We start from the raw sequence: 25,575 nt of genomic DNA, 5'->3' as shown, positions 1-25,575 counted from the left end.
ACCAGATGTGACTGATACACTCCGGTACGTCACACACAGTTTATATCATGACTCATACATAAAGTAAACCAAAGTTTAGATATTATAAAGCTTCTGTTTGTTTGTTTGTTTCTAAAGCTGTAGTTTGTTTTATACATGATTCATGTGCAGCTGAGTAACTGGGTTATACTGTGTGTGTGTGTGTGTGTGTGTGTGTGCGCGCGCGCGTGTGTGTGCGCGCGCGCGTGTGTGTATCCAGGACACTCTAAGGTGATTAATGAAGCTATTTCTGTCCTATGCACACACCTGCCGTGGAGGGAAGGAGACGACTACATCTCCCATCAGACATTTCGGCGTGACATCATCGTCCAGTCCAGGTGTGTTTGTTTTCCATCATGCAGCCCTCTAATTGGCTACAGTGAGATTACTATACATGCATTTAAAAATATGTTGCTTTGGCTCTTTGGCAGCATGTAATCAGTAAAGTAACTAGGCAATTAAGTAATCTGATACATGTAGTGGAGTAAGAAGTACAATATTTGCCACATTTCTAGTGGAATGGAAGTAGGCGATAAAGTAAGTACCTCAAAGTTTAACATGAGTCCTGTACTTGAGTAAATGTACTTAGTTACATTTCATCAGTGGAAGCAGTTGTTTGTGTAACTGAGATGATTACAAATCACTTCACTACATTATCATCAGTGTTTGTAGTCTGGAAAGTAACTAAATACTTTAACTCAACTACTGTAACAGAACAAATTCAAAGTACTTTACTCAAGTATTTTTATTTTATGTGACTTCACACTTCTACTCCACTACATCTCAGAGGTGAGTACTGTACTTCTTACTCCATTACATCTGTGTGACAGCTTTAGTTACTAGTTATTTTTCAGATTACAACTTGGATTGTACAATACTTTCTTACTTTTACTTGCAGTGAGTGTAGTTTTGGTACTTTTACTGAAGGGAGGGGGAGTCGGGGTCGAGCGAGCTTTGGTTTGATAGGAGGGAGAGAGAGAGAGGAGGGAGGGGGCTTTTATTGTGGTAGAGCGAGGCAGACAGAGAGAGAGAGAGGAATCTGTGTGTGAACTTTCAGTCTCTGCAGCTGAGATTCACTTTCACACACACACTCACACACACACGTCGAGTGACATCGGGCGAGCGAGGACGACATGCTCTGTGCTAAAGGTGAGCGAGAGGGAGAGAGAGAGGGAGGGCGAGGATGAATGGAGAAGTTTTATAATGTAGACGTGCTGCAGAGAAAAGTGTGTGTGTGTGTGTGTGTGTGTGTGTGTGTGTGTGTGTGTGTGTGTGTGTGTGTGTGCACTCAGATGTAGGTCATATTGTCCGCTAGCTGTCAGGACTCCGTTAACACACACACACACACACACACCGTTATCTCCCTAACCTTTTCTTCTGTGTGTGTGTGTTTGTGTGTGTCTAAAGAAAGATGGTCGAGCGAGCGTCACTTTGAGTACAGAGAGGGAGAGATTAACAGACGTGTTGACTAGATTGAGTGTTTTTCAGATTAAAGTGGCCTCCTTCATTCCTGTCTTCCCGTCGCCATGGTTACTGCTGGTACTGGTACCACTGCTTGTGGTACCAGAGTCAGTGCTGAAGCTGAGTCTTTGAGGCAAAAGTGGAAGTTTTGGGTCAGGAGGCATTCTTGAGTTTGACACGTGCAGCTGTGTTTGTGTGTGTGTGTGTGTGTGTAATCACTGCCGGCCTGTCGAGGCAGGCTGAAACATCCCATTCAGCTTCCAAAACACAGCTGTTTCTCTCTACCACACACACACACACACACACAATGTCAGTGTGTGCGCGTGCTGAACGTCGACCACCACAATCTGCAGCTTTCAAGTCGCAGACGTCGGCACAAAACACACAAACTGCACCTTTAATGTCACCGTTAATCAAAAGACTTGAGCGATTAAAAGGACAAGTTCACAGACGAATGCTGCTGGAAAGTCAGGGGAGGCTCAACAGTCCACAAGACATCCTCCTAAACAAATCTAAAACTCCATCAAAACTCTGCAGAATTATCTGTTAGCAGTCTTAGTTAGCAGTGAACTTGTGGATGTGCAGACAATAATCACTGGCTCACTGTGACACTGAAGGAAACTTAAAAACATGACGTTTCTAAGGCAAGTTCTGCACATGTAAAGGGCGTCTCTTTTCTGTGATCTCAAAGTGGATTCTAGGAAGTTGTGATGAGCAAATTTCACAATTATTAGACATTTCACAGACGAAACAATCAATCAATCGACCATGAACATAATTGGTAGTTTTTAAATGAACAAAAGTATTTATGATCTTACACTTTCATCAGACAGTTCCAGACTTCTATTATAGTTTTAATAATTTTAAACCAAGTGTCTCTTTTCTACAATCTCTACCTGGAATCTGGGACATTTTGATTATTTAGGTTTTTTTTGTACTTTTTTGTTGCATTTTAAAAAGAAACAATTGATCAATTAACAGTGAAAATAGAAAAAACTTGCTACAACTTGCTCAATTAAAGTTAGCCGTATTAGCTGTTAGCACTTCCTGATAGCGGTAAACTCATGGATTTGAAGACAACTATCACTTGATCACTGTGAGACTGAAGAAAACTTAAAAACATGACTTTTCTAAGGCAAGTTCTGCACATGTAACAAGCCATGTCCCTTTTCTAGGATCTCTAATGTAAGGATGTGCAGATGAACGCGTCCTCCTTTCCTTCTCTTTTATTTATGAGTCTGTGTTGAAGCGTCTTGTCTCAGCGTGTCTGTTGAGTGAATCTTCACAGTACTTGTACACAGAAACAGCAACTTTACACTTATTCTCTGAGTTTTTCCACATTTTTTGCCGTCAGACCATCAATCACTGACAGAACATCACCCTCACAGTCAAGAACAAGATGTTCACCTCAAAAACAGAAATAAAACTGTCAGAGGAGACGTGACTGATGATTGATGGTCGGTCAGGTGACCGCAGCATGACTCTCTGCACACTAAACCAATCAGCCAATCAGCCGATCATTAGATCATTAGATCAATACGACTGAGACCCAGACAGGAAACAGATGTGTAGCTGCATGTTGGAAAAGGTTCTGCTCGCTCCAGTTCCTATCTATCAAACAGGAGGAGGTTCTGGGATGTTTTCAGCAGCGGATCGATGCATATTTGGTGTTTAGTGAGTATCTGTGGCAGCAGGAAGGTGAGACGGGCCGAACGGGTCAATGTGTTCTGATTCTGAAGAGCAGCATTACAAGAGTCTGAGGGAGAAGAAGAAACATTAGAAGAAGAAGAGCTAGTCAGAGATGATTATTTCTTCTTCTTCTTTTATTTCTTCTTCTTCTTCTTCTTCTTTTATTTCTTCCTCTTCTTCTTCTTCCATCTAATTCACGTCGTTCCCCTGAAACTACTGGAGTCTCAAGTGAAGACAGTCTTGTTCAACACTGACCTTGTGTCGTCTGACCGTGTGATCTGAATCCAGAATTACCGGTCTGATTCAGTATCAGGCAACATGTGGTGTTGAGGTAAATACCTGCCTCTCACAGGCCATCTGCAGACCTGGATAATCCCTGTTAGAAGATTAGAGCGTCCAAGAGGAGAGGAAGTGCAGCAGCACAGCGACAGCACTTCTCAAGAAATGTTTACTGTGGAGATGTTTCTGGACCCGACCCGTTTCTGGATGTTTGGAGAGTTGTTTGGCTTTCTGTTTGACCAGTCTGAGGGTTTTATTGTGAAGGGGTGAAGAAGAAGATTCGTGGAGCTGAGACGGAGAGACCTGGAGACGCCTTTACTGTGAAATATTTGAGCTTTTATTGTGAAAGATGAAAGACATTTTTGGATGTTTTTTAATGGGAACTGGAACATTTTTGAGTTGATGCTTTTATTCTGAAGGTGACAACATCTTTTATTTTCTTTGTCAGCCATTTGAGTTTTTTGTTGTGTTGCTCTTTATTATGAAAAACCTCAAATTTGGGGATTTATTTTGAAGGGGTCTTAAATTGTGACAACAACATTGATTCAGTATTCATCTTTTCAAAATAAATGTTTGAAAAAACATTTATTTTCAAAATCTCTAGTCTTTTATTGTGAAGGACTTCCAAGCTTAATGTGAAGGATTTAAAAATCTGATGAACACTTTTCTTTGAGGACTGATCTTATTTTGAAGGACTGAATGCTGTTCGGACATTTATTTTGAAGTTGGATTTCTGTGTGTGTTTTTTATGATGAAGTTCTTTGGGGCTTTTAGTGTGAAAGGATGTTACTGTCGCGGTCTTCCTCTCTGAACGGTCCTGAGGGCGGAGCCGGACTTCAAACAGGATGATTTCATATGTGGAGTGTCTGGGCGGTGAGGGGGCGGGGCCTGGCGTGGCGTCGCGCTGCTGGAACACGGGCCCCGATGAAGAGCGAGATGAGCTTCTTCCACGCAAGATGGCCGTCCTGCAACCCAAGACGGAGGGCAGCCTGCGTCGGCGCCTTCTCAGCGCAAAAATCCACCAGCACCACGACGCCATCTATGGGCTGCATGCAGGTGGTGGCGGCAGGTTGGGGGCGCCCTCAGGTGGCAAAAAGCCCCTCCCACCTCACCTCCAGTATCCAGGCAACAACCCTTGGTACCGCCACCAGCACCTCCCTTCCCGACCACACATCCACCCTTCTCTTCCCCCGGAGGCTCATGGGAAACCTTTTCTTGCTCCAGAATCTTACGGAAAACCCAACCCGCAGTCCCCGCCCCTTCACGCGCCGCGCTCCAGCGTCCTCACCCATTGGAGCCGGACAGCTTCTTGCCCGCTGACTCCGGAGCCCCGGCCCGGCTACAGCCTGCACGTCCCCTCGCCTCTCAGCAACCCGCCCTCCTTCGGGGAGGCGGAAGTGCCGCCACAGTACTGTTACCGGCCCACCAAGACCCGCCGGGCTGGAATCTTCTCCTTCAGACAGCGGCGAGGAAAAAGCTCCGGTCTGGATGCCACGCAGACCACGCCCCTGCTACAAAAAGGTACAGGTCCCCCATGACCCCCCTTGCCTGGTTTAGGTCGGTTTAGGTTGGTTTGGCTCAGTTTGGTCCAGAATATAGTTCTAACTAGCCTGATAGCTCTGTATTGTAGTAAATGATCACAGCGAGCCTTGTTGGGTCGTGTTCCTGGATGGTCACACTCAGCCCAGCTCGACTCTCTCTGGTCCAGGATGATCCTGACACACCTGCGTAGGCCCCCCTTGGTCTGAATGGTCCCCAGTAGCCTGGCCCTGAATCAGCCATGTTTCCTCTGGAGTTTTGACCCGGCTACCCTGGTCCGACTCTTCTTGTTCTCAAACGATCCCCCTTGTCTGGTTTCGGTCCCAGTTAGCCGGGTTCTATACTGTGTGGTCCTTTGATTGGACCCTTTGTGGTGCTTAATGTTCCAGCTACCCTGATTGGGGTATTTTTGGCCCCTTGGTTCTGTTTGGTCCTGGAAGATGTAGTTTGACCTGGCTTGGTCCCGGACAGTTATTTTTGTGGATTTGGGCCTGTGTGGTTCCAGTAGAACTTATCAAACCAGACATTTTTATTAATCACAGGAGGAATAAAGTTATTTCTTTCACACCTGAGCTTTTCTCCTTCTGTCTCCGGTAGACTATATTGCCAAAAGTATTCTCTCACCTGTCTTGACTCGCATATGAACTTAAGTGACTTCCCATTCTTAATCCCGGAGGTTAGGGTTATCCTGAGCTTCTCTGAAGGCCACATCAAGTTTGGAGGTCTGGAGCGATTGACTCTGCAGAAAGAGTGCTCAGCATCCGCTGACCCGCTCCGTCAGTTTACGTGGCCGACCACTTCGTGGCTGAGTTGCTGTCGTTCCCAATCGCTTCCACTTTGTTATAACACCACTGACAGTTGACTGGAATATTTAGGAGCGAGGAAACTTAACGACTGGACTTGTGTCACAGGTAGCATCCTATCACAGAACCACGCTGGAACTCACTGAGCTCCTGAGAGCGACACATTCTTTCACAAATGTTTGTAGAAACAGTCTGCATGCCCAGGTGCTGCTTTTATACACCTGTGGCCATGGAAGTGATTGGAACACCTGATTTCAATTATTTGGATGGGTGAGTGAATACTTTTGGCAGTATAATGTATCTGCTTTGACAGAGAACTGTTAGCCTGTTAGCCTGATAGCCTGATTCGTCCCATTTTTGAAAAATAATTTTTCCTTCACTTTTGTTCATGAATAAATGAGACCAGCTGCTTTCTGCCTGAAGATCTCTTCTCACACACACACACACACACACACACACACACACACACACAGTGTGTAAGTGTCTGATCAATAATGTATCACAGCGCCGCTCAGATATTATTCTCAGATAACATATAAACATACACGCACACACACACACTGGCTCTCCATGCGCTCACTTAATTAACTCCCCTGTGTATCTAATCCTTCCGTGTGTGTGCGTGTGTGTGTGCATGTGTGTGCGTGTATGTGTGTGTGTGTGTGTGTGTGTGTGTGTGCGTGTGAGAAAAGGATTAGCTGCAGCTCCATACGCTACGCTAATGGGTAATACCTGGAATAACAGATGAACAGGCTTTACCATGTCACAGCTGCTACCTGTTAGCTTCAACTGCTAACCACCATGGTTAGCTTTAGATGTGAGCTTCAGCTGTTCTCTGATTGGACGGCAGAGGACTAAACCTTTGTTCTGCTCAGAGTTCAGAGTTGAACATATTCCAGCTATAATTACACACCGTGACATAATGACAGTGTGGCCTACTTACTGTCTAATTAATTAAACTAATTAAAACAGCGAGAGGTGACAACAGACAGACAGACAGGCTGACAGACACACAGTCAGACAGACAGGCTGACAGACAGGCTGACAGCAGTAATTAGCTGCTCCACTGGCCCAGATAGTCGGCACACTTACAGACTGTCCCAGGTGGTGACTGGAGCTGAAGGTGGTTCTCAACAGTACATCTGCACCGGAACGTGAATGTTAATGATGTCACAGTTCAGATGTTAACACCACAATTATCATCATCCAGATGGAACAACTGTTAGCTTCCACTGTTAGCCTCAACTGTTAGCCTCAACTGTTGGCTTCAACTGTTAGCTTCAACTGTTAGCCTCAACTGTTGGCTTCAACTGTTAGCTTCAACTGTTAGCTTCAACTGTTAGCCTCAACTGTTAGCTTCAACTGTTAGCCTCAACTGTTAGCCTCAACTGTTAGCTTCAACTGTTAGCTTCCACTGTTAGCCTCAACTGTTAGCCTCAACTGTTCGCTTCAACTGTTAGCCTCAACTGTTAGCCTCAACTGTTAGCCTCAACTGTTAGCTTCAACTATTAGCTTCAACTGTTAGCCTCAACTGTTAGCCTCAACTATTAGCTTCAACTGTAGGCCTCAACTGTTAGCCTCAACTGTTAGCTTCAACTGTTAGCCTCAACTGTTAGCTTCAACTGTTAGGTTCAACTGTTAGCCTCAACTGTTAGCTTCAACTATTAGCTTCAACTGTTAGCCTCAACTGTTAGCCTCAACTATTAGCTTCAACTGTAGGCCTCAACTGTTAGCCTCAACTGTTAGCCTCAACTATTAGCTTCAACTGTAGGCCTCAACTGTTAGCTTCAACTGTTAGCTTTAGATGTTAACTCATGGCACCCCTTCAAAAAGGGACCTCAAGTTATTAATCCATTACCTGTGGTAGACGTTAGGACCCTTAGAAGCCTCCCAAGCACATTCGGACCTTGTAAAGACATTTGGTACCTTCTCAAGCACTGCTGATGTGTCCTCAAGGACCTATTGTGACTTAGCAAAAACCTGTGGAACCACCTCAAAGGCCCTGGGGACCTCCTCCAGGATCGTTTGACCTTCCATATAGGTCTCTAATTCCTCTCAAGGACCCTATTGAGCTCATCAAAGCCCAGTTGAGTCTCATGATCAATGACCGTTAAGGACCCCTACAACCCTAGCAGGAAGATGCAGACCCCCTCAAGGACCCGTGGTACTTGTCATGGGTCCCTTAGTCTGTCTTAAGGACCATTTGTGTCTACAGACGGACCCCTGGAAGACTTGACTGTCATAAAGAACCCTGATACCCTCTCAAGCACCTTTGGACCTCCTCGCAGACCTCTGGTTCTTTCTCAAGCACCCCCGAAGTGTCCTCAAGGACCTGTAATATTTCTCAAGGATCCACGGAGCTGCTCCAGGACTTCTTTTATTAAACAGCGACTGAAGCGACTGAAGCGGCGTCACAAACAAACGGACAGCAGCGACAGAACACACAGAATACAAGATGAAAGCACACACACACACACACACACACACACACACACACACACACACACACAGGAAAACATGATGCTTTGTAGATGAAGAGAGTGTGTGTGTGTGTGTGTGTGTGTGTTAATGCAGTATTTGTGGGTAACCTTCATCACCTGACGACACACATGAAGGACACACACGTGTGCTGGCTTCCTGCCAACACGCGGTGTGTGTGTGTGTGTGTGTGTGTGTGTGTGTGTGTCTGAAAGAAAGGGAGCGAGCGAGGAGTGAGGGGCGAGAGAGAGAGAGAGGGAGGTGGGAGGAGAGAGGAGCTGCTGTCTGCTGCAGCCTGCGAGTGTGTGTGTCGAGTGTGTGTGGCGTCGTTATGGTTCTGATCGGAGCGGCGATCAAATCCGTCCTCAAATATCTCAACAGGACCCGAGGTGAGTGTGTGTGTGTGTGTGTGAGTGTGTGTGTGTGTGTGTGTGTGTGTGTGTTATCACTCGTCATGTGTGTGTCTGCGATGGTTTGAATCTGTGCTGCGGGGCGAGCGAGCATCACTTGTGTTCATGTAGAGAGAGTACAGTAGTTCTCTAAAGATGACCTCATTAAAGCGCAGCGCTCTGATTGGCTTTCAGGTGTTAAAATCAGTCATAGTTCAGGTTAGTCAAAGAGCTCAGACTGCAAGTTACCATGGCAACGATAATGATAACTTACTCCAGGAACCCTGGAAACCCCTCAAGGGCTCCAGGTCCTTCTTCAAGGACCTTTTAAACCTCTTCAAAGACCTCTTGTGTTTCTCAAGGACCATTTAAATCACCCCAAGGACCTCTTAGACATCCTCAAGGACCGTAAGAACATTCTCAAGGACCATTGGGACCTCCTCAAGGACCTCTGGTACCTTATCCAAGGCCCCTGGGACTGCTATGCGGACTATTTGAAAAGTTTCCAGGAGTTCTTGAGAATTACAAGAGCTTCAATGACCTCCTCCAGGACTCCAGAACCTCTTCAAGGAACATTTGAACCTCTTTACAGACCCTTGGTGTTTTTCAAGGCCGGTAAAATCCCCTCAGAGACCTTCAGAACCTTCTCAAGGACCATTTGGGTCTCCTCAAGGACCATTGGGACCTCCTCAAGGAACTCTGGTACCTTATCCAAGACTATTTTAATGTCTTTTAATTCTCAATTACCCCTGGAAACCCCTCAATAACCTCCCCATGGACTCCGGGACCATATTCAAGGAACTTATAACCCCCCAATAACCTCCAAAACCTGCTCAAGCACCATTTAAATCACCTCAATGACCTTTAGAACCCTTTCAAGGACCACTGAGACCTGCTCAAGGACCACAAGTCCTTTATCCAAGACCCCTTGGACATCCTCAAAGACTGCCTCATGCCACAGTTGAGTCTTCTCAAGGACCTCTTGTACACTCAGCCTTGGAATCGCTTCAAAGAACCCAGAATCTCTTCAGTTAATCAGTCAACCTCCTCAAGGACCCGTCAAACTGTCAGAGGACCCAGAGAAATGTTCAAGGACCCTCTATAAGCCTCCACAAGAGTCTCTGGTACCATCTCAAGGACTCCTGGGTTCTCTGGGGACTCTCCTCCTCTGCCCAAGGACCTTGGTACCTTATCCAAGACCCTTGGGTCCTCCTTTAAGGGTATTTGAACCTCTGGTCATTCTCAAGGACCCCTGGAATATCATCACTGACCTCCTTGAAGACCTTTAAAGTCTCCTTGAGGACCTTTGGTGCCATCTCCAGGATCTCAGTGTTTCCAGGGGCCTTCTCAAAGACCTATCAAGGACTTCCAGGACGTGCAGATTTTAAACTAAATCTACCCAGCAACAGGGAATCCTGCTCTCTGACTGGCTGATGGCTGTCGAAATCATCCACCTGCAGGTTACCATGGCAACAGCAACTCTACTTTAGCGTCGCCAACAGACACGTAAATAAAAGTTACGATTAGTTTTCAGACAAGTTTTGTCGCAAAAACTGCGATAAATCTCCACACACACAACAATGGGAGATCTCAGCGAACAGAGCTCACACTTCACCTGCTCTGACCCGCGTAACTTCATCGTACGCCCACATAGAAATATCATCAGAACTTTAAACAGATCACAACACTTTGATCGTCATTGGGCTGATTCAGCTTTTTGATCACGACGATAGTTTTTACGGGATCGCAGTTTACATTTTTATGATTTTTTTGAAGACGTGGATCTTTAGACTTCTCAATTTCTAGAAACCTGCTTAAAAAAACTTCTTAAATGTCTTCGAACCGACACGTTTTCACTCGTCAGTCACAACATGTTCATCAAAACGTAGATAAATCCGTCCTCCCTCACCTCGTCCTCTCTTTGGGACATGATTGAGGATATTTACATTTGACATGTTAGCGCGTCTCAAAGTGTCCTAAACAAAGTTAAAACTAAAATGTTTCCTCGTTAATCATTGTTGATTCGTTGTGGTTGTCAGAAGAGGAATATTTAGCTTTAACAGCTGAAAACTGAGATGTTAACGTCACATCTGTTCACACATCTGTCCCCGAAATACCACAGCTGGTCACTCTGCAGCTCCTTCAAAATAAAAGCCCTCAGGCAGCGTGTGTCTCTGAGGTCACCTTGAGGAGTGCTGAGTGCTGCAACACTGATCATCACTGTGTGTGTGTGTGTGTGTGTGTGTGTGTATGTGCGCGCTGAAACAAGATTAAACACCAAAACCATCACACACACTGAACTGTCTCTCTCTCTCTCTGCAGCAGGGGACGGAGACAGTAGGTGGTCTGTTCACTACACTACCCAGAAGCCCCAGCAGGGTCTGCTCTTCACCCCCGGGAAGAGACGATCAGGCAGCGCCGATGATCTGCAAGGTCAGAGAAACTCCATCTGTGAGACACATACACCATTTTCTACTCACAGACAGAAAGAAGTTCATGTAGAACATCTGCTGAATTTACAAGCAAGGTCCAAATAATGCAGAATGAGTCAGAGACAGAGTTTCACAGAGTTTAGAAAGTGTCTCCAACTCAACAACTCACTAAACTGACACATTTGTTAAGGGAGTCTGGGGACTTTCTCCACGGGGACAAAGAAGGAGCCTATATTGTTCCTGTTTAGTGTCTTTGTAACATGTGACATGTTTAGATCAATAACATGTTTCTTCTTTCATAAATGGAGTGTAAATGGTGAAATCAGTGTAAACAGTGTGTTCAAACAGCTGATCAATGTTGGCAGGTAAGACTTTAGCACTTTAGACACAGAAGCAGACAGGCTGGTACAGACATGCTGCCACAAACTGACACTTTTTACAAGGAGACAAACAACTTCAGCTGAAAGATTTAATGCTGAATTTACAACAAGGACACAATGACTTACAATCTGTCACACACACAGTTTCACTACGTTAGAAAGTTTGTTTTAACCAAACAACTCTTAAAATCACTACATTTGTTAAGGGAGTCTGGTGAGGCTGTGGTTAATAGTTGGCTTCATGTATTAGATTTAATGCTCAATTTAAAACAATGATTTGGAATCTGTCAGAGACAGAGTTTCACAGAGTTTATAAAGTGTCTTCTAACTCAACTACTCACTAAAGTGACACATTTGTTAAGGGAGTCTGGGGACTTTGTGTTACTGCTTCAGTGGTTGGATCAGTTGAAACAGACAGTGTGTTCACAGACAGCTGCTGCTGACACTGGCAGGTTAACAGAGACCAGACATCATTTACATCACAGTGAAGCACCTGAAGATCACACAGTGAGATCCATTCTGCCTGTTGTTGAAGCCTCTTCTCCCCTCGCCAGACTCCATTAACAAAACGCACAGTCATTTTAAGAGTTAATATGCATATAGAGCGGGGAAATGAGATCCGATCAAACAAAGTGAGGCTTTTATTTTGGCAATTTCAGAACGCTGAATACTGAGAGCTGCAGCACACACACACACACACACACACACACACACACACACACACACACACACACACACACACACACACACACTGCAGACTGCATCACAGCAGCTGCAGTGCTGCATGTCACCCCCCCCCTCCTGTTCACAGACAAAGGAGCTCCTTCATCTCAGCCGGATCAATGAGAGCTGAATTTGTACTTATCATTTAATTCATTGATTGATTGTGATTAATCAAAATCAGCATCATCAGCTGATCTATTGATTTACAGCAGGTTGACGAATAAACACCATCATCTTGTTCTGCTGTTCTGTATCTCTGGACCCAAATAACCACAAAGTTGACCAGAATTTTGATCAACTGTATTGATTAATTGTATTGATTAGTGACATCTTTCTTCTGTTCTCTTGTAAATGTATGTGTGTGTGTGTGTGTGTGTGTAGCATGTAACGGGCTGACTCAGCATGGCTACAGCTCTCAGCCCCACCCACAGAATCCGTCCTCCTCTGGGCTCGACCAATCAGAGGGCAGCACGAGACGCAGACGGTGGAGGGACAAGAGCAGGAAGATGGTGTGTGACACACACTCTCTGACACACACACATGATATGAACATTAGCACAGTGTTGTCTCATGAATATTAATGAGCCTGAACAGACTGTATCTGCAGGCGTCGCTAAAGTAATCAGAGTAAAAGTACTCGCTGCAGTAAACAGTCCCTGCAGGCTGCGACTGTCGTACTCTAACTCAGCCATTAGTGTAAAAGCAGGAATAATTCAGTATGTAATCTGTAAAGTAACTGGTAACTAAAGTAATCACATAAATGTAGATGAGTAACAGAAAATGGAATACTCAAGTATTAAAAACTCAGTATACTGTGAGCGAGCTGATCATCACAATCACTGTTTTTATCTGATTGATGAGAAAATCAGTTCATTCAAAAATGTAATCTGTAAAGTAACTAGTAACTAAAGTAATCACATAAATGTAATGGAGTAAAAAGTACAATGTTTGCCTCCAAAATGCAGAGGAGTGGAACTGTAAAGTAACAGAAACAGAAAAAAGCAAGTAATTCAGTAAATGTACTCAGTTACTCTCCACCTCTGCACACAGCTGTTAGTCCAGCTGGATGTGGTCTGATCATAAGTCCAGCTGGATGTGGTCTGATCATAAGTCCAGCTGGATGTGGCCTGATCATAAGTCCAGCTGGATGTGGTCTGATCATTAGTCCAGCTGGATGTGGTCTGATCATTAGTCCAGCTGGATGTGGTCTGATCATTAGTCCAGCTGGATGTGGTCTGATCTTTAGTCCAGCTGGATGTGGTCTGATCTTTAGTCCAGCTGGATGTGGTCTGATCATTCGTCCAGCTGGATGTGGTCTGATCATTTGTCCAGCTGGATGTGGTCTGATCTTTAGTCCAGCTGGATGTGGTCTGATCATAAGTCCAGCTGGATGTGGTCTGATCTTTAGTCCAGCTGGATGTGGTCTGATCATTAGTCCAGCTGGATGTGGTCTGATCATTAGTCCAGCTGGATGTGGTCTGATCTTTAGTCCAGCTGGATGTGGTCTGATCATAAGTCCAGCTGGATGTGGTCTGATCTTTAGTCCAGCTGGATGTGGTCTGATCATTAGTCCAGCTGGATGTGGTCTGATCATTAGTCCAGCTGGATGTGGTCTGATCTTTAGTCCAGCTGGATGTGGTCTGATCATAAGTCCAGCTGGATGTGGTCTGATCATTAGTCCAGCTGGATGTGGTCTGATCTTTAGTCCAGCTGGATGTGGTCTGATCTTTAGTCCAGCTGGATGTGGTCTGATCTTTAGTCCAGCTGGTCTGATCTGCTCTGATCCAGTTCTGCTCTGTTTGAACGGGCTGCATCAGAGCAGAATCACTTTATGTTGCTGCCACCTGCTGGTCGGACTGAAGTACTGCCAGTTGTTCTGCCATCATGTCTGTGTTTCCTCTCTCATTTCATTCTGTTTGTCTTCTGTTCCTGTTTCTTCCTTGGTCCTCTCAGAGGTCCAGACTGCTGGACTTTGTGTCTCAGTCCTGCTTTTCAGTTTGTTTCAAGTTTTCAGTCTGGAGGAGAAAGGTAATCATGGAGCAGACTGCAGTAGACTAGACCACAGTGACCTAGACCCAGCACCCCCTCTTCTTCTATGGAAGCCCATTTCTGCCAGTTTAAAGACGGACAATGAGATGAAAACTACGCTTGATGAAGAAAATATTGCCAAAGTAATTCATAATATAGTCGAGAATACGACGACAACAGTGAAATAAAAAGTCATATTTTGGAGATTGTCATAATTAATGGAAGCAAGTCACGATTATGATATTTAAAGTTTATCTGCTGAAAAAGAACCGTGAGTTACCTCAAGATTATGACTTACCACAGGAATGTATTTATTTGTTTAGATCATCAAGGCTAAATTTGATCACTGTTTTTCCTGAACTGGTGTAAATAAGCTTCCATATTTTTCAGACTAGTGGAAACAAAATGTCTGAATCTCACATTTCATTTGTTTTAGTTCAGATTTCTGTTCTGGACATTCACGCAAATGACTGCATATTTAAACAGAAAACCTAAAACAAAAACCATATAAAATGTATCTAATCTAATCTAATCTAATCTGATGTAACCTAGTCACCTGTAGTGCCCCCTGTTGAGTATTAACCTCGTCACACCCAACCAGACTCCACTCGACTCTCTCAGATGGCTGAACAGATGTGTGAGTTAACTCTGTGATCTCAGTCCTCAGCTTTCTCAGATGAAGACGAGAGGTTCATCTTGAACAACATGCGACCTATGACCCCGCTGGTCCTCAACCCCGTCCACCCCACCTCCTGCTGGGATGTCTTCGCTCCCGCTTACGAGCCAACAATTGATGTGGAGGTGGAGCCGAGTCTCCGGCTTCCAACACCGGAAGAGAGGATGAGGCAGCAGGCCGAGACAGTCGCCGCTGATATCGTCCCGATCAATGTTACAGGTTCGTGACTCGATTTGACTCGGCCTCCAGATTATTCTCAGACTTGAAATTTGATGTGGACGCTTGACTCACCACAAAGACTCAACTCAGAATCTTGATTTGAATGTGGTCTCTAAGGTTGACTTGGACTTGAGTTTCAACTTAATCTTGAAATTTGAAGCTAGAACTCGGAGCTTTAACTCATGGTCTCCAGCAGGACTTTAAACGGGGCAAAAGATAGATTCAAGACTTGACATAGACTTGACTCGAACTTAGATTTCGACTCTGACTTGAGGTTTACTCCAGCTTGAGATTCAAGAACTCAAGTGGGATTAGAGCTTTTTCTAACGGATTGAAGAGGGACTCAAAAAAAGGACTGAGGACTCAGGTCTGGAGCTAAAGTCTGACTTGAGACATAACACAAATTTAGGACTTGACTTAGACTTGACTTGAGGGTTTACTTTGTATTAAAAACTCACGGACTTTACTCAGAATAGAGCTTGTACTCAAGGGCTCAAACAGGATTTGAAACTGGACTCAAGACTAAGAATTGGAGTAGAAGTTAAACTTGAGAAGAGACACAGATTTAGACCCAGACTCTACTTGGATTTAGGATTTGACTCAAACCCTGGGTTTACTCTTACTTGAAACTCAAGAACTCAACCCGAAATAGAGCTTTACCTCAATAAGTCCAACAGGACTTGAAAGTGGATGACAACATGAGACCCAATTCCAATTTGGGGCAAAAGTCTAGCTTGAGACTCGACACAGACTTGGGGATTGACTCAGACTCAGGCTCCACTTGAATCTCTTCTCCTATAAATTCATTAACTAAGAGGGGATTCTCATACTGTCAATGTTTGTTGTGGTTTTGTACATGCGCACACTTCAGGAGAAAGTTTTGATCGTCAGGCCAGTTTTCGAAGATCGGCTCCCAACGCGGACTCATTATCCCGACGACCCCGCAACCTGGTCCGCCGCAAGACGGTTACTGGGGTTCCTAATGATGTCAGCCAGAAGACAGGTATGACCTCCAACCATTCATGACCCCATTCATCAGTCAATCAATCAGTGTTTCAACCAATATATCTTCTGTCTCCTCAGACTCACCTCCGGCCTCTTTGGTTCGTCCTACTCAGTCCTCCACCGTTGATCGACCTGCCTCCTGCACACCTGACCATCAACAGAATAACACAGGGACGGAGAAAGGAGGAGTCAGAGAGGAGGGGCAGTCATCAGTGAGGAGGATCCGAGCCCCAAGAGGAGAGGGGTTGTCCAGCCTCATGGCCTCCCTTACCGCCCCCTCCTGCCACAATAATTTCTCCTCTGGGGTTCACAAACTCCCCCGACTGGCAACCAACTCCTCTCTGAACTCTGAGGCCAGCTGTAACAGCACCTCCTACAGGACACTCAGCACTTCCTCATCTTGTTGCCAGGTCAGTTCAGGAGGAATCATTCTCAAAAATATTGTGTTGAGTTTTAACCTTCTTTCAATTGTCGATTCTTCTCTTGTCACAGGAGGGTTTCCCCAGCGACCTCCAGCCCTTGCTGCCCTTTGACCCCACTGCCAGAGTTATACCACAGTCTCCTTCCTCCTCCTCCTCTTCTTTTCCTTCCTCCCCCGTCAACTCAAGCCACGCCCTCCCATCAGTATGGTCTTACCCCAGCAATAAGACCCTGAATGACGCTGCCCGAAGTTCCCCTTCCTCCTCCCACTACCTCTCCTGTTCCTCTCTCGCAGACTCAGAGTCTCAGTCTAGCTACCAGACTCTGGAGGACCAGACCACCACCCAGCAGCAACGCTCCTACAACGAGGAGGCGTGGAGCTACCAGCCCCTCTCCCCCAGCTCCAGTGTCCACAGCAGCCAGACTGGGACTGACTGGAACAGCATCACCCAGGAGATGAGATGTGTCTCTGGGGAAGGTTTGAACTTTGAGCCCCTGCTCTCTTCTGGTCGGTCTACTCCATCTCAGACTGACACCATCTCATTGTGCTCAGAAAAAATCACCTCTTCTCCCTCGCTGAATCGGGAGAAAAGGAAGCACAGCACCGCCTCCTCCCACTCTCGCAGTGTCACCCGCAGCATCTCTCTCCGCAAGTCCAAGCGGCCGCCTGCTCCACCATTGCGCTCTGATTCTCTGAGGCGCCGTCCAGGTCGGGGTAAGACCTCCCGCTCCTCCTCCAGTCCCCGTCTGGAGCAGAGTCCCCATGTGGAGCAAGCCATCCAGCTGACACCCACATCGTCTCCCCAGACCTTCCATGACCCCTGGGTGCCCAGGAGCAACACCAAGAGACGCCCGAGTGGGGTTAACTGTGGGACAGTAACAACCTTTGAACCTTTAACCCCAGACTGCCAGGAGGCAACCCCAGTTGACTACCCTCCTCCTGAGCACCTCCCACCAAGCCCTGCCAGCTCCCTTGCTCACGTCCCTGGGTCTCCAGACTCAGAGGAGGAGGCACTGAGATTCACTCTCAACCCTCAACCAGCCGCCTCCTCCGGAGCCGGGCTGCAGCGCCTCGCTTCGCCCTCCAGTGGCTACTCAAGCCAGTCCAACACCCCCACTCCTGGTACCCCTGTGTCATCCCCTCTCACCCCCTCCTCCCCTCTCACAGTAAGCCCCGGAGCATTCAACCTCCCCCCAACCTCCCCCTTTTCCTCTTTGCCCCTTGCCGTCTCTTCCCTGCCCCGGACAAGGTGTCGGGACGAAGGGAGGCCAAAGCCACCAGTGCCAGAGAGGAAGTCGTCACTCTTCTCCTCCCTCTCCTCCTCATTTTCCTCCACCTCTTCCCTCTCCTCCTGTACCTCCTCAGACTCCTCTGCCAAGCATCCTCTTCTTCCTGCTCCACCTCCTCCTCCTCCTCTCCCAAATTCTCCTTCACCTTCTGTCTTCTACTTTCCGATTCGCGAGTCTCCACCTTTTACCAGACTCTCTGCTGCTCCTCCACCTCCACCTTCAACTCTTCCTCCTCCCCCTCCCCCACCTCCTCCGCCTCCACCTCCTCTCCCACCTTCATCCCTACCGTCTCCTCCTCCTCTTCCTCCTTCCTTTCGGCCTCCTCCTCCACCCTATTCCTATGCCATCAGACAGACTTGCCACCATGCTCTGGTGTCCATGATGTCGTCATCTACCAACTTCCCTCCTCCCCCAACTTCCCCACCTCCTCCTCCATCAGAACTCCTAGAATCACCATCTGCTGACCTTCTTCCTCCACCACCACCTCCGCCTCTTTCTACTCTCTCCACATCACCCGCCACCATATTCTCCCTACCAGGCCTTGGACTGTCTCCAAACCGCTATTGTAAACTAGCCACGCCCCTCTCTCCCCTGGTCACTGCCCAAGCGTTGCAGGGCGTCAAGCTTCGCTCCGTCAAGAACCAGGAAGGCCTCATCAGTAACGCCATGCCAGCTAATGTTGCATCTACTATTGAAGACCTATCAGTCAAAGAAGCTAATCCAGATGGCGCTGTCTTGGCTAATGCTAATCTTGATAGCCGGGCTAAGATGGATGGAACTGTGTGTGATCCAGATAGCAATGACGCTAACATAACTAGTGCTTCAATGTGTGATGCTAGTTATCAGAGCCCAGCGAACCTTGATGCACATAAATCTGGAACAATATTAGATCCAAACCTCACAAACAGTGACGTGAATTTGCCCAACGAAGAGTCCTCTGATGATAATCATCAGAGTCTACAAGGCATTGTTGCTCGCCCAGCTACCAGGAGACACTCTTGGTCAAAGCTGATCAATGGTGAAACTCAGGGCTTCCAGTACTATGAACGAGAGAAGGAAGATTCAGACGTGTACGCTACACTGGCAAACAATACAGAATCCAGTCCTGACAGCCCGTGGGTTAAAATGTCTCAAGCTACTGAGAAAAAACACATCAATGAAACTATCCAATATCCTACTTTCCAACAACAACAGGTGACAGATACGATGTTAGCAAATGCTAAGCAAACTGAGCCTCCAGAAAAACTAGAGAGTGCTGAGGATGTTTGGCACACAGATTCTTCATACTGGACCCTCTCTGGAACTAAGAAAGAGAGCAGAACAATACTGTCAGAGAGCAAAGACGAAGATGAGACAAGTGACAAGATTAATTCAAAAAGGTGGAGTCACAGTGCAGCTGACAGAGCATCCACAGCATACAGTGATTTAAAACAGAGAAACAGGGTCTGTAAGCCAGGTAGCCCGATGAAGCTTCGCTCCCCAGAGAAGCCAATCCTGCCAAGGAAGCCTGATCTTTGCATTCTTGGTCTCACACCATCCTCTGAATCCATACAAGGACAAGATGGGTGGAAAAGTGATGGACAGATCACAGTGACCACTCCTGGGCTTCCACAGCTTCCTGTTGATCCCTTCTGCAATCCATCACCACCAACAAAGCACTCAACACACACCTTGGTCAGCAAAATAAGAATGCCTGGTGAATTAACTTCACCTGCACACTCAATTAATTCTTCTTCTTCACCTGCTGACATCACCACACTCTCACCTGCCTGCTCCCCTCACAGACAGAAGCCACCAATCCTGCACAAGAAGCCAGATCTCTCATTGAGTTCACCCAAAACAAGCAAACCAGTCTCTGCATCAGGAGGGGAGGCATCCCAAGGCGTGGATAATGCAAGCGCTGATGACATATTCCGTGGGACTGTTGGTGCCTCAGAGATCATGGGTGTCAAAGAGAGCCTGCATATTAAAGTGTCTCCAAAGACTATTGATAAGACCATAAATACTTTCGAGAACTGCAGTACTTCAGGATCTTGGGGAACCTTGGAGAACTGCAGCTACTACTCTGGAGCTACTTCAACCAAGACAAGGGGCACCCAACATGGAGCAACAGACCTCTGTAATTCTGGGTCAGTACTTGATGAGAAGACATTTCACAAGAAGATGATGAGATCAGCACTTGCTGAAGATGAGGAAGACGAGAAGGAGAGGATGGAAGAGAGGATGAGGATGAGGACTATGATGATGACGACGCCATCCACTGCAAGGAAAAAAGACAAAACAAGGAAGAGGAGGAAGAGGAGGCAACTGCCAATGATGTCATCCACCTTGGAGCCCTCCCCCTCTTCGTCATCGTCATCATCATCGTCATCCTCTTCATCCTCATCTGGAGATGAACGAGATGTGGTGAAAGAGAGAACAAAGCAGACGAGTGGGAGGGTGAGGATGATCAAAGTGTGTGATCAAGACACGAGTGACTCTGAAAGCTCCTGCACTCTGATTGGTCAGAGCAAGTACTCTCTAAACAGTGCACTGTCCACTGCCAGCCTGCGGGGGGAGCTGTCGCTGCCAGACCTCCTGATACAGGAACCAGAGGAAGAAGAGGAAGAGAGGAGCCAGGTGGGAGCTGACAGGAGAAACCAGAAAGTGAAAGAGGCCCGAGGACCTCCAGAGGGTAAGTCTGGTTTACTGAAGTTGCGAAGAGAGATTTTACCTTGTGTGACTTGTGTAAATTTGATTGCAGGATAATTTGTATTTATGCCCCAAACAGCCAGATTACTTTAATGTATATTACCTGTAAAGTATATTTGCCTCTCCAGCTCCAGTCAGCATTACAGAACATAAACACCCAACAATGGAAGTCAGCTCACTGCTGCAGTCAGGCTGATCAACAGGAGTGAAGATAAATCCACTTTTTAATCCCAGGAGTTAAAAGTAATCTCTGAGCTCTCCTCTCGTCGGTAAACCTCTCCAGATCAGAGCAGAAACTGATTACGGTTGTTTATTCCTCCAGAAGGATCTGGATCTGCACCTGGCTGCCTTCGTGAACGTATAACTTACTTCAAAAATAATCTTGATGTGCAAAAACTTGCTTTGCGGTCCTTGGGAACACATCTTTCATTACATTCCTGTGTTAAAATTTCCAATTTTCGACTTTGAAACTTTCCAGGTTCATAACCAAAACCAATGTGAAAAAAAAGTGGCGGACCGCACATTCGTCTACAAATCTGCTGTTGAGTGAAAGAAACAGAAACAGGACCTGGAATCACACCTGTGTACTTCTACAATTGTGTCTCTGCTAAATTAAGGATTTCTGTAGTTCCTAAAGATGCACATCTGCTCAATTACAATGTGTTCACACCAGGTACGAACATCCGTTTTAGGGTGATTTGATCACAAGTGTTCAGCCCTCAGTCCATCGAGTCACGACTGACATTAACATGTGTCTGAGTGACAATTGTGAACAGATCAGACTTCCCCACTCTATATGCAAATAAGCACGTACTTAACTAATGTAAAACAAGCCAAATTTACAAGAAGGCCCAAATAATCAAGAATTTGTCAAAGACAGCGTTTCATAAAGTTTATAACTCAACAACTCACTAAATTGAGTGATTTTTGAAGGGAGTCTGGGACGTTCTCCACAGGCAACCGAGAAGTAGGCTTTTTGTGAAATTTGACATGTTTACAGTCCGTAAAACTTCGTCTTCTTTCATAAATTAAACGTACAACACCAACAATTCCAATTATTTTTCTCCTCACTCAACAACTCCTAAATGTAGTCAGGTGATATTGTGGTTACTGGTTCACGTCACATATTCCACTTAATGCTGAATTTACAAGAAGGCACCAACTATTTAGAATTTCCTGCAGCTATCTCACAAAGTTGTTATGTTTGTCCTTACGCAACTCTTGAAATCATATGATTTGTTGAGGCAGTCTGGTGATATTTGGTTACTGGTGCTTACCACCTGTTGATAACAGGAGCCTCACAGTGCTTCAACTGGGACAGGATTTATCCCTGCAGCTGTTTTATAAGATACAATGTGTGATCTACTTTTGCTGAATAAGAGCTCAGATTTCTGCTCTTGCCCCAAAATAACTGACACAATTTTGCTCTTATTTATGTGTGATTAGAAGTACAATCTTTGCTCAATTTCCTCTTTGTGTTTCCGTCCAGCTGATGTCTTCGTAAGTGTTTCAGCAGATCAGCTGTTTGTCTCCGGTCGACCACGAACAACGGAGGATTTATTCGCCGTCATCCACAGGTATGACCGCACAAACAAACACAGTAACCGTGACGACACATCGACCTCTTTCTCATCTGTCTGCTTGGTTCCTCCTCTGCCTCTGTGGAGCAGTGCAGTATGGGAAGGCACAGCGTGAAGGCCCTGGTAGGCGGGGCTTGGCTGCAGGTAAAGGTAGAGTTTAGGTTTCACTAGATCCAGTAGTAGCTGTCCCGTTCCTACATCCTTGCTGCCCAAATAGAAAGCTTACTGAAGCGTCCTCTCTCCTTGTTCCCTAACGAGGATGCTTCTAGTTTTCCTCCTGTTTCCTTCCTGCGTTCTGTGCTCAGTCAGTAGTTCCACAGCAGAATTATGTGAAAAGATAACTAATGCATCATGGGATTACCGTTTAAAGGAACAGTTCACACACAAACATAAACCCAGTATTGTTAGTCAGAAGCCCAGAGATCCCAAACTCATTTAAAAAGACGTTATTTAAACCTTGATGTGTGGTCCTGTTGTGCACACACTTAGCTTTTATCTTAGCAGCCTAAGTGAAGGTTTCATCTCATTAAAACGGAATAACCAGCCATCTTATTCCAAAAGTGATGTTAGCATAAAGTAATTATAGCCTAAAGAATATTGTTAGCATAAAAAGTCATATTGGCATTAAAACAAATATCTTTTTTTATAACACAGATTAGTGAATTTTACTTTTCGGATAAACTGCTCTGTAACATTGTTGGGTTTTGTTGACTGACATAAGCATCACAACAGCAACAATATGATCCTAACAAACAGTCACATGTTTAACACAAAACATTTAAAGAAGAACATTGTTTTATTTAGAACTTAAATAGTTGAATTGAACTGCAACACAAATCCAATCATGACCCAAGTATTGATTATCGTCCCCAGCTTTAGTGCCTTGCTCAGAGGCAGTGTGACCAACCTCAGATGTTCCTGTGTCTCATCTTTGTCTGTTTGCTTCAGGTCCAAGAGGAAGATGCTCGGAAGAAGGGATTCAGAAGACGACAGACATCATTCCTCCTCCTCCTCCTCCTCCCCTCCCATCACCCCCACTGCCCCCCCGTCGGGCCTGAAACCAAAAGTCAAAAGTCGAAGAAGCGAGAGCTTCAAAGCTCTCCTGCTGAGGAAGGGGAGTCGCTCTGACTCGTCTTCTCGTATCTCAGCTGTCGAGCGGCTGAGTATCGTCGGAGCTCTTCCCAACCTCCAGTGTGTGACATCACTGCCGACGCCACCTGAACCCATCTTGGACACAGGTGAGGTCGACTACCCCCTGTCTCTGGACGTCCCAGTGTCTCCAACGCCTCTGTGCAGTCAGGACTTCGCCTTGATGTTTGGCTGGAGGCGAAGGGATCCGACACACAATCCCTTCTTCTTCCTCTCCGCCCCCTCCATGCGTCCTCGCGCCCTCACTCCTCCCTGCTCCGCCAGTCGCCGCTTTGCTGCTCGCTGCCGCCTCTACGCTGCCCCCATGACAGCCATCTTTGAAGTGGGAAGTGAGGAGGAGGAAGAAGAAAAAGAAGAGGAAGACGACGATGTTTTTATTGAGTCTCCAGGAAGTGAAGGAGAACTGAGGCAGAGGTCGGTCTAGATCTTGTTATCGATCGATCAGACAGGAAGTCGACGGATTCTTCCCTGATTGTGACGATGTCTTCCGATCCTCGTCAGGACACGTCGCACTACTTCAACAAACTGAACCGGATTGGACTGTTTAACTGAATGTACTGAAGCTCTCTGTGATCAAAGACGCGTCTTTAGTCGCCACACTGATGTGTGGAGAAACTACAGGAGCCTGGAGAGGACAGTGTGGAGCCACTCAGACTTTATCCTCCAGTTAATCTTATCAAATGTAAATTGTCTTTTCCTTTTCTTTTTTACCACTTGAATAGAAACTGAACATACATTCATATATATCGTCATGGAATCAATTTAATTTTGATTTTGTCATAAAAAGTGTGTTTGCTTGAGATCGCAGAGGAAATGTTAAAATAAAGTAGTTTAAAATGTTTAAGCTGTTATATTTTAAAGACGCCGTAAGATAAATTAACTTTGACAAAACTATTCTACTGTCGCCATCCAATAAGCGCTCAGTGTTGAATCAAACGGTTCTGATTTGGGACTGTCCAAATATGATTGAGGTGGGCTGAACCATTATAAACAGTCGTGCTGTCGGTCACAGATGGTGATGTCATCTGAAGCCTCCTGAGCTGCTCAGACTCATCGGATATGTTTCATATTTACAACTTAAACTCGCATGCTACCATTGACAGAAACTTAAAATCTCGCTCCAGCGTTGACTGAGTCTCTCCACTCATCTAGACTTGTTTAACCTTCCCCCTTTTGGTTTCTGTTGCACCACAAAATGGATGCTAACCTCCATTTTGTTTGCATCTGCTTCCCCATTAGACCTCGTCTAAGCACATCTTCAGCTCTAGTCCACAGGTACACAAGAATATTATGACAACAGGGTTTTAAAACAATATCTTGTCTGTCCAGACGAGTCTTTTAGCACCATTTGGGAAAAAGAAACACACCTGAAAACGCCGTTGTAAACAGGAAGCAGATTGTTTACTCTGGTCGGTTGCTTAGTTACAGATAATATGTGAGAACAGGACCTCAGTCTACAGAGTAAAGAAGGCAGAGTTCATTTAAAATGTATTAATACATTTAGATATAACAACACTTGGTGACGGTGGTGTTTATTCCTCCAGGTCCAGCTCTGCAGACGCTGGGTGTAAAAAACGTCACAAACTGGAGGAAAAAACACCCAGAACCAAGTTATTGATGACTCGGCTACACAAGAGTAAAAGTATCTGGGAATAAACTAAATTAAATACCAATCCAATACCTCAATAATCTTTGAACAGTCCCTCACATCGATCAGTTTTGGATCATTCTTTCCAAACTTGTTTTCTTATGATTTCAAACTTTTAAAGCTGAGCTGGAAGCTCCTGTTAACATGTTTAATTTAAACGTTTTTATGTTATTGATAATGCTATTGATAAGGGATGTAGTTTGTCCCGTTCTGTAAATAATCCTGTTTCCTCTTCATCCTTCATGTTGTTGCTGCTGCTTCTTCTTCTTCTTCTGCTCTTCTTCTTCTTCTTCTTCTCCTTCTTCTTCTTCTTCTTCTTCTCTTCCATAGTGTTTATTCTTTCAGCTTCAGTCGGACTGAAGGAGTCAATGAGCCTCAAATCTGTATTCTTGAATTAGCAGATAGTAGGACAACATTAACATACAGAAAGTGATGTTTAATGTTGGAGACTTTGAACTTAGGAACATAATTATCGTCTCAGTGCGAATGTAAGAGGTACTGTATTAACCATAAAACTACTATAAATTAACTGGAAATAAGAAAGAAGTCAAGAGAACAGAAAACTGAATAAAAGGTGTTTTTATACGAGTGGAGAAAAGATGGAACAACTGGAAACATGTGAATACAGAAAGATGTATGTGACATGGAAGCAATAAAGGACAAACTGTCATTTATTTA

The 25,575-nt window shown here is 45.5% G+C and overlaps 1 protein-coding gene across 4 annotated transcripts; it reads left to right on the top strand.

Moving 5' to 3' along the window:
• Nucleotides 1–1,058: 1,058 nt before the first annotated feature.
• nhsl1a (NHS-like 1a) lies at nt 1,059–25,575 on the top strand. 4 transcript variants are annotated; one of them, XM_030409131.1, is made up of 11 exons: nt 8,502–8,656; nt 10,979–11,089; nt 12,573–12,700; nt 14,145–14,219; nt 14,880–15,114; nt 15,986–16,117; nt 16,198–16,529; nt 16,612–20,503; nt 22,010–22,097; nt 22,191–22,244; nt 23,049–23,165. In XM_030409131.1, the coding sequence occupies exons 1-10, from the start codon at nt 8,599–8,601 to the stop codon at nt 22,213–22,215; spliced, it is 5,076 nt and encodes a 1,691-aa protein (XP_030264991.1). In that variant the 5' UTR covers nt 8,502–8,598; the 3' UTR covers nt 22,216–22,244; nt 23,049–23,165. The 4 variants fall into 4 exon arrangements, with proteins under 4 accessions (XP_030264988.1, XP_030264990.1, XP_030264991.1 ...); XM_030409128.1 differs by lacking the exons at nt 8,502–8,656; nt 22,191–22,244 and adding an exon at nt 1,059–1,167 and having other exon boundaries at nt 23,049–25,575; XM_030409130.1 differs by lacking the exons at nt 8,502–8,656; nt 22,191–22,244 and adding an exon at nt 4,910–4,968 and having other exon boundaries at nt 23,049–25,575.

This window comes from Sparus aurata, chromosome 24 (genome assembly GCF_900880675.1).
Source record: "Sparus aurata chromosome 24, fSpaAur1.1, whole genome shotgun sequence".
Taxonomy (NCBI): Eukaryota; Metazoa; Chordata; class Actinopteri; order Spariformes; family Sparidae; genus Sparus; species Sparus aurata.
The sequence above is the reverse complement of the archived record's forward strand: the minus strand, read 5'-3'. Positions and strand labels throughout refer to the sequence as shown.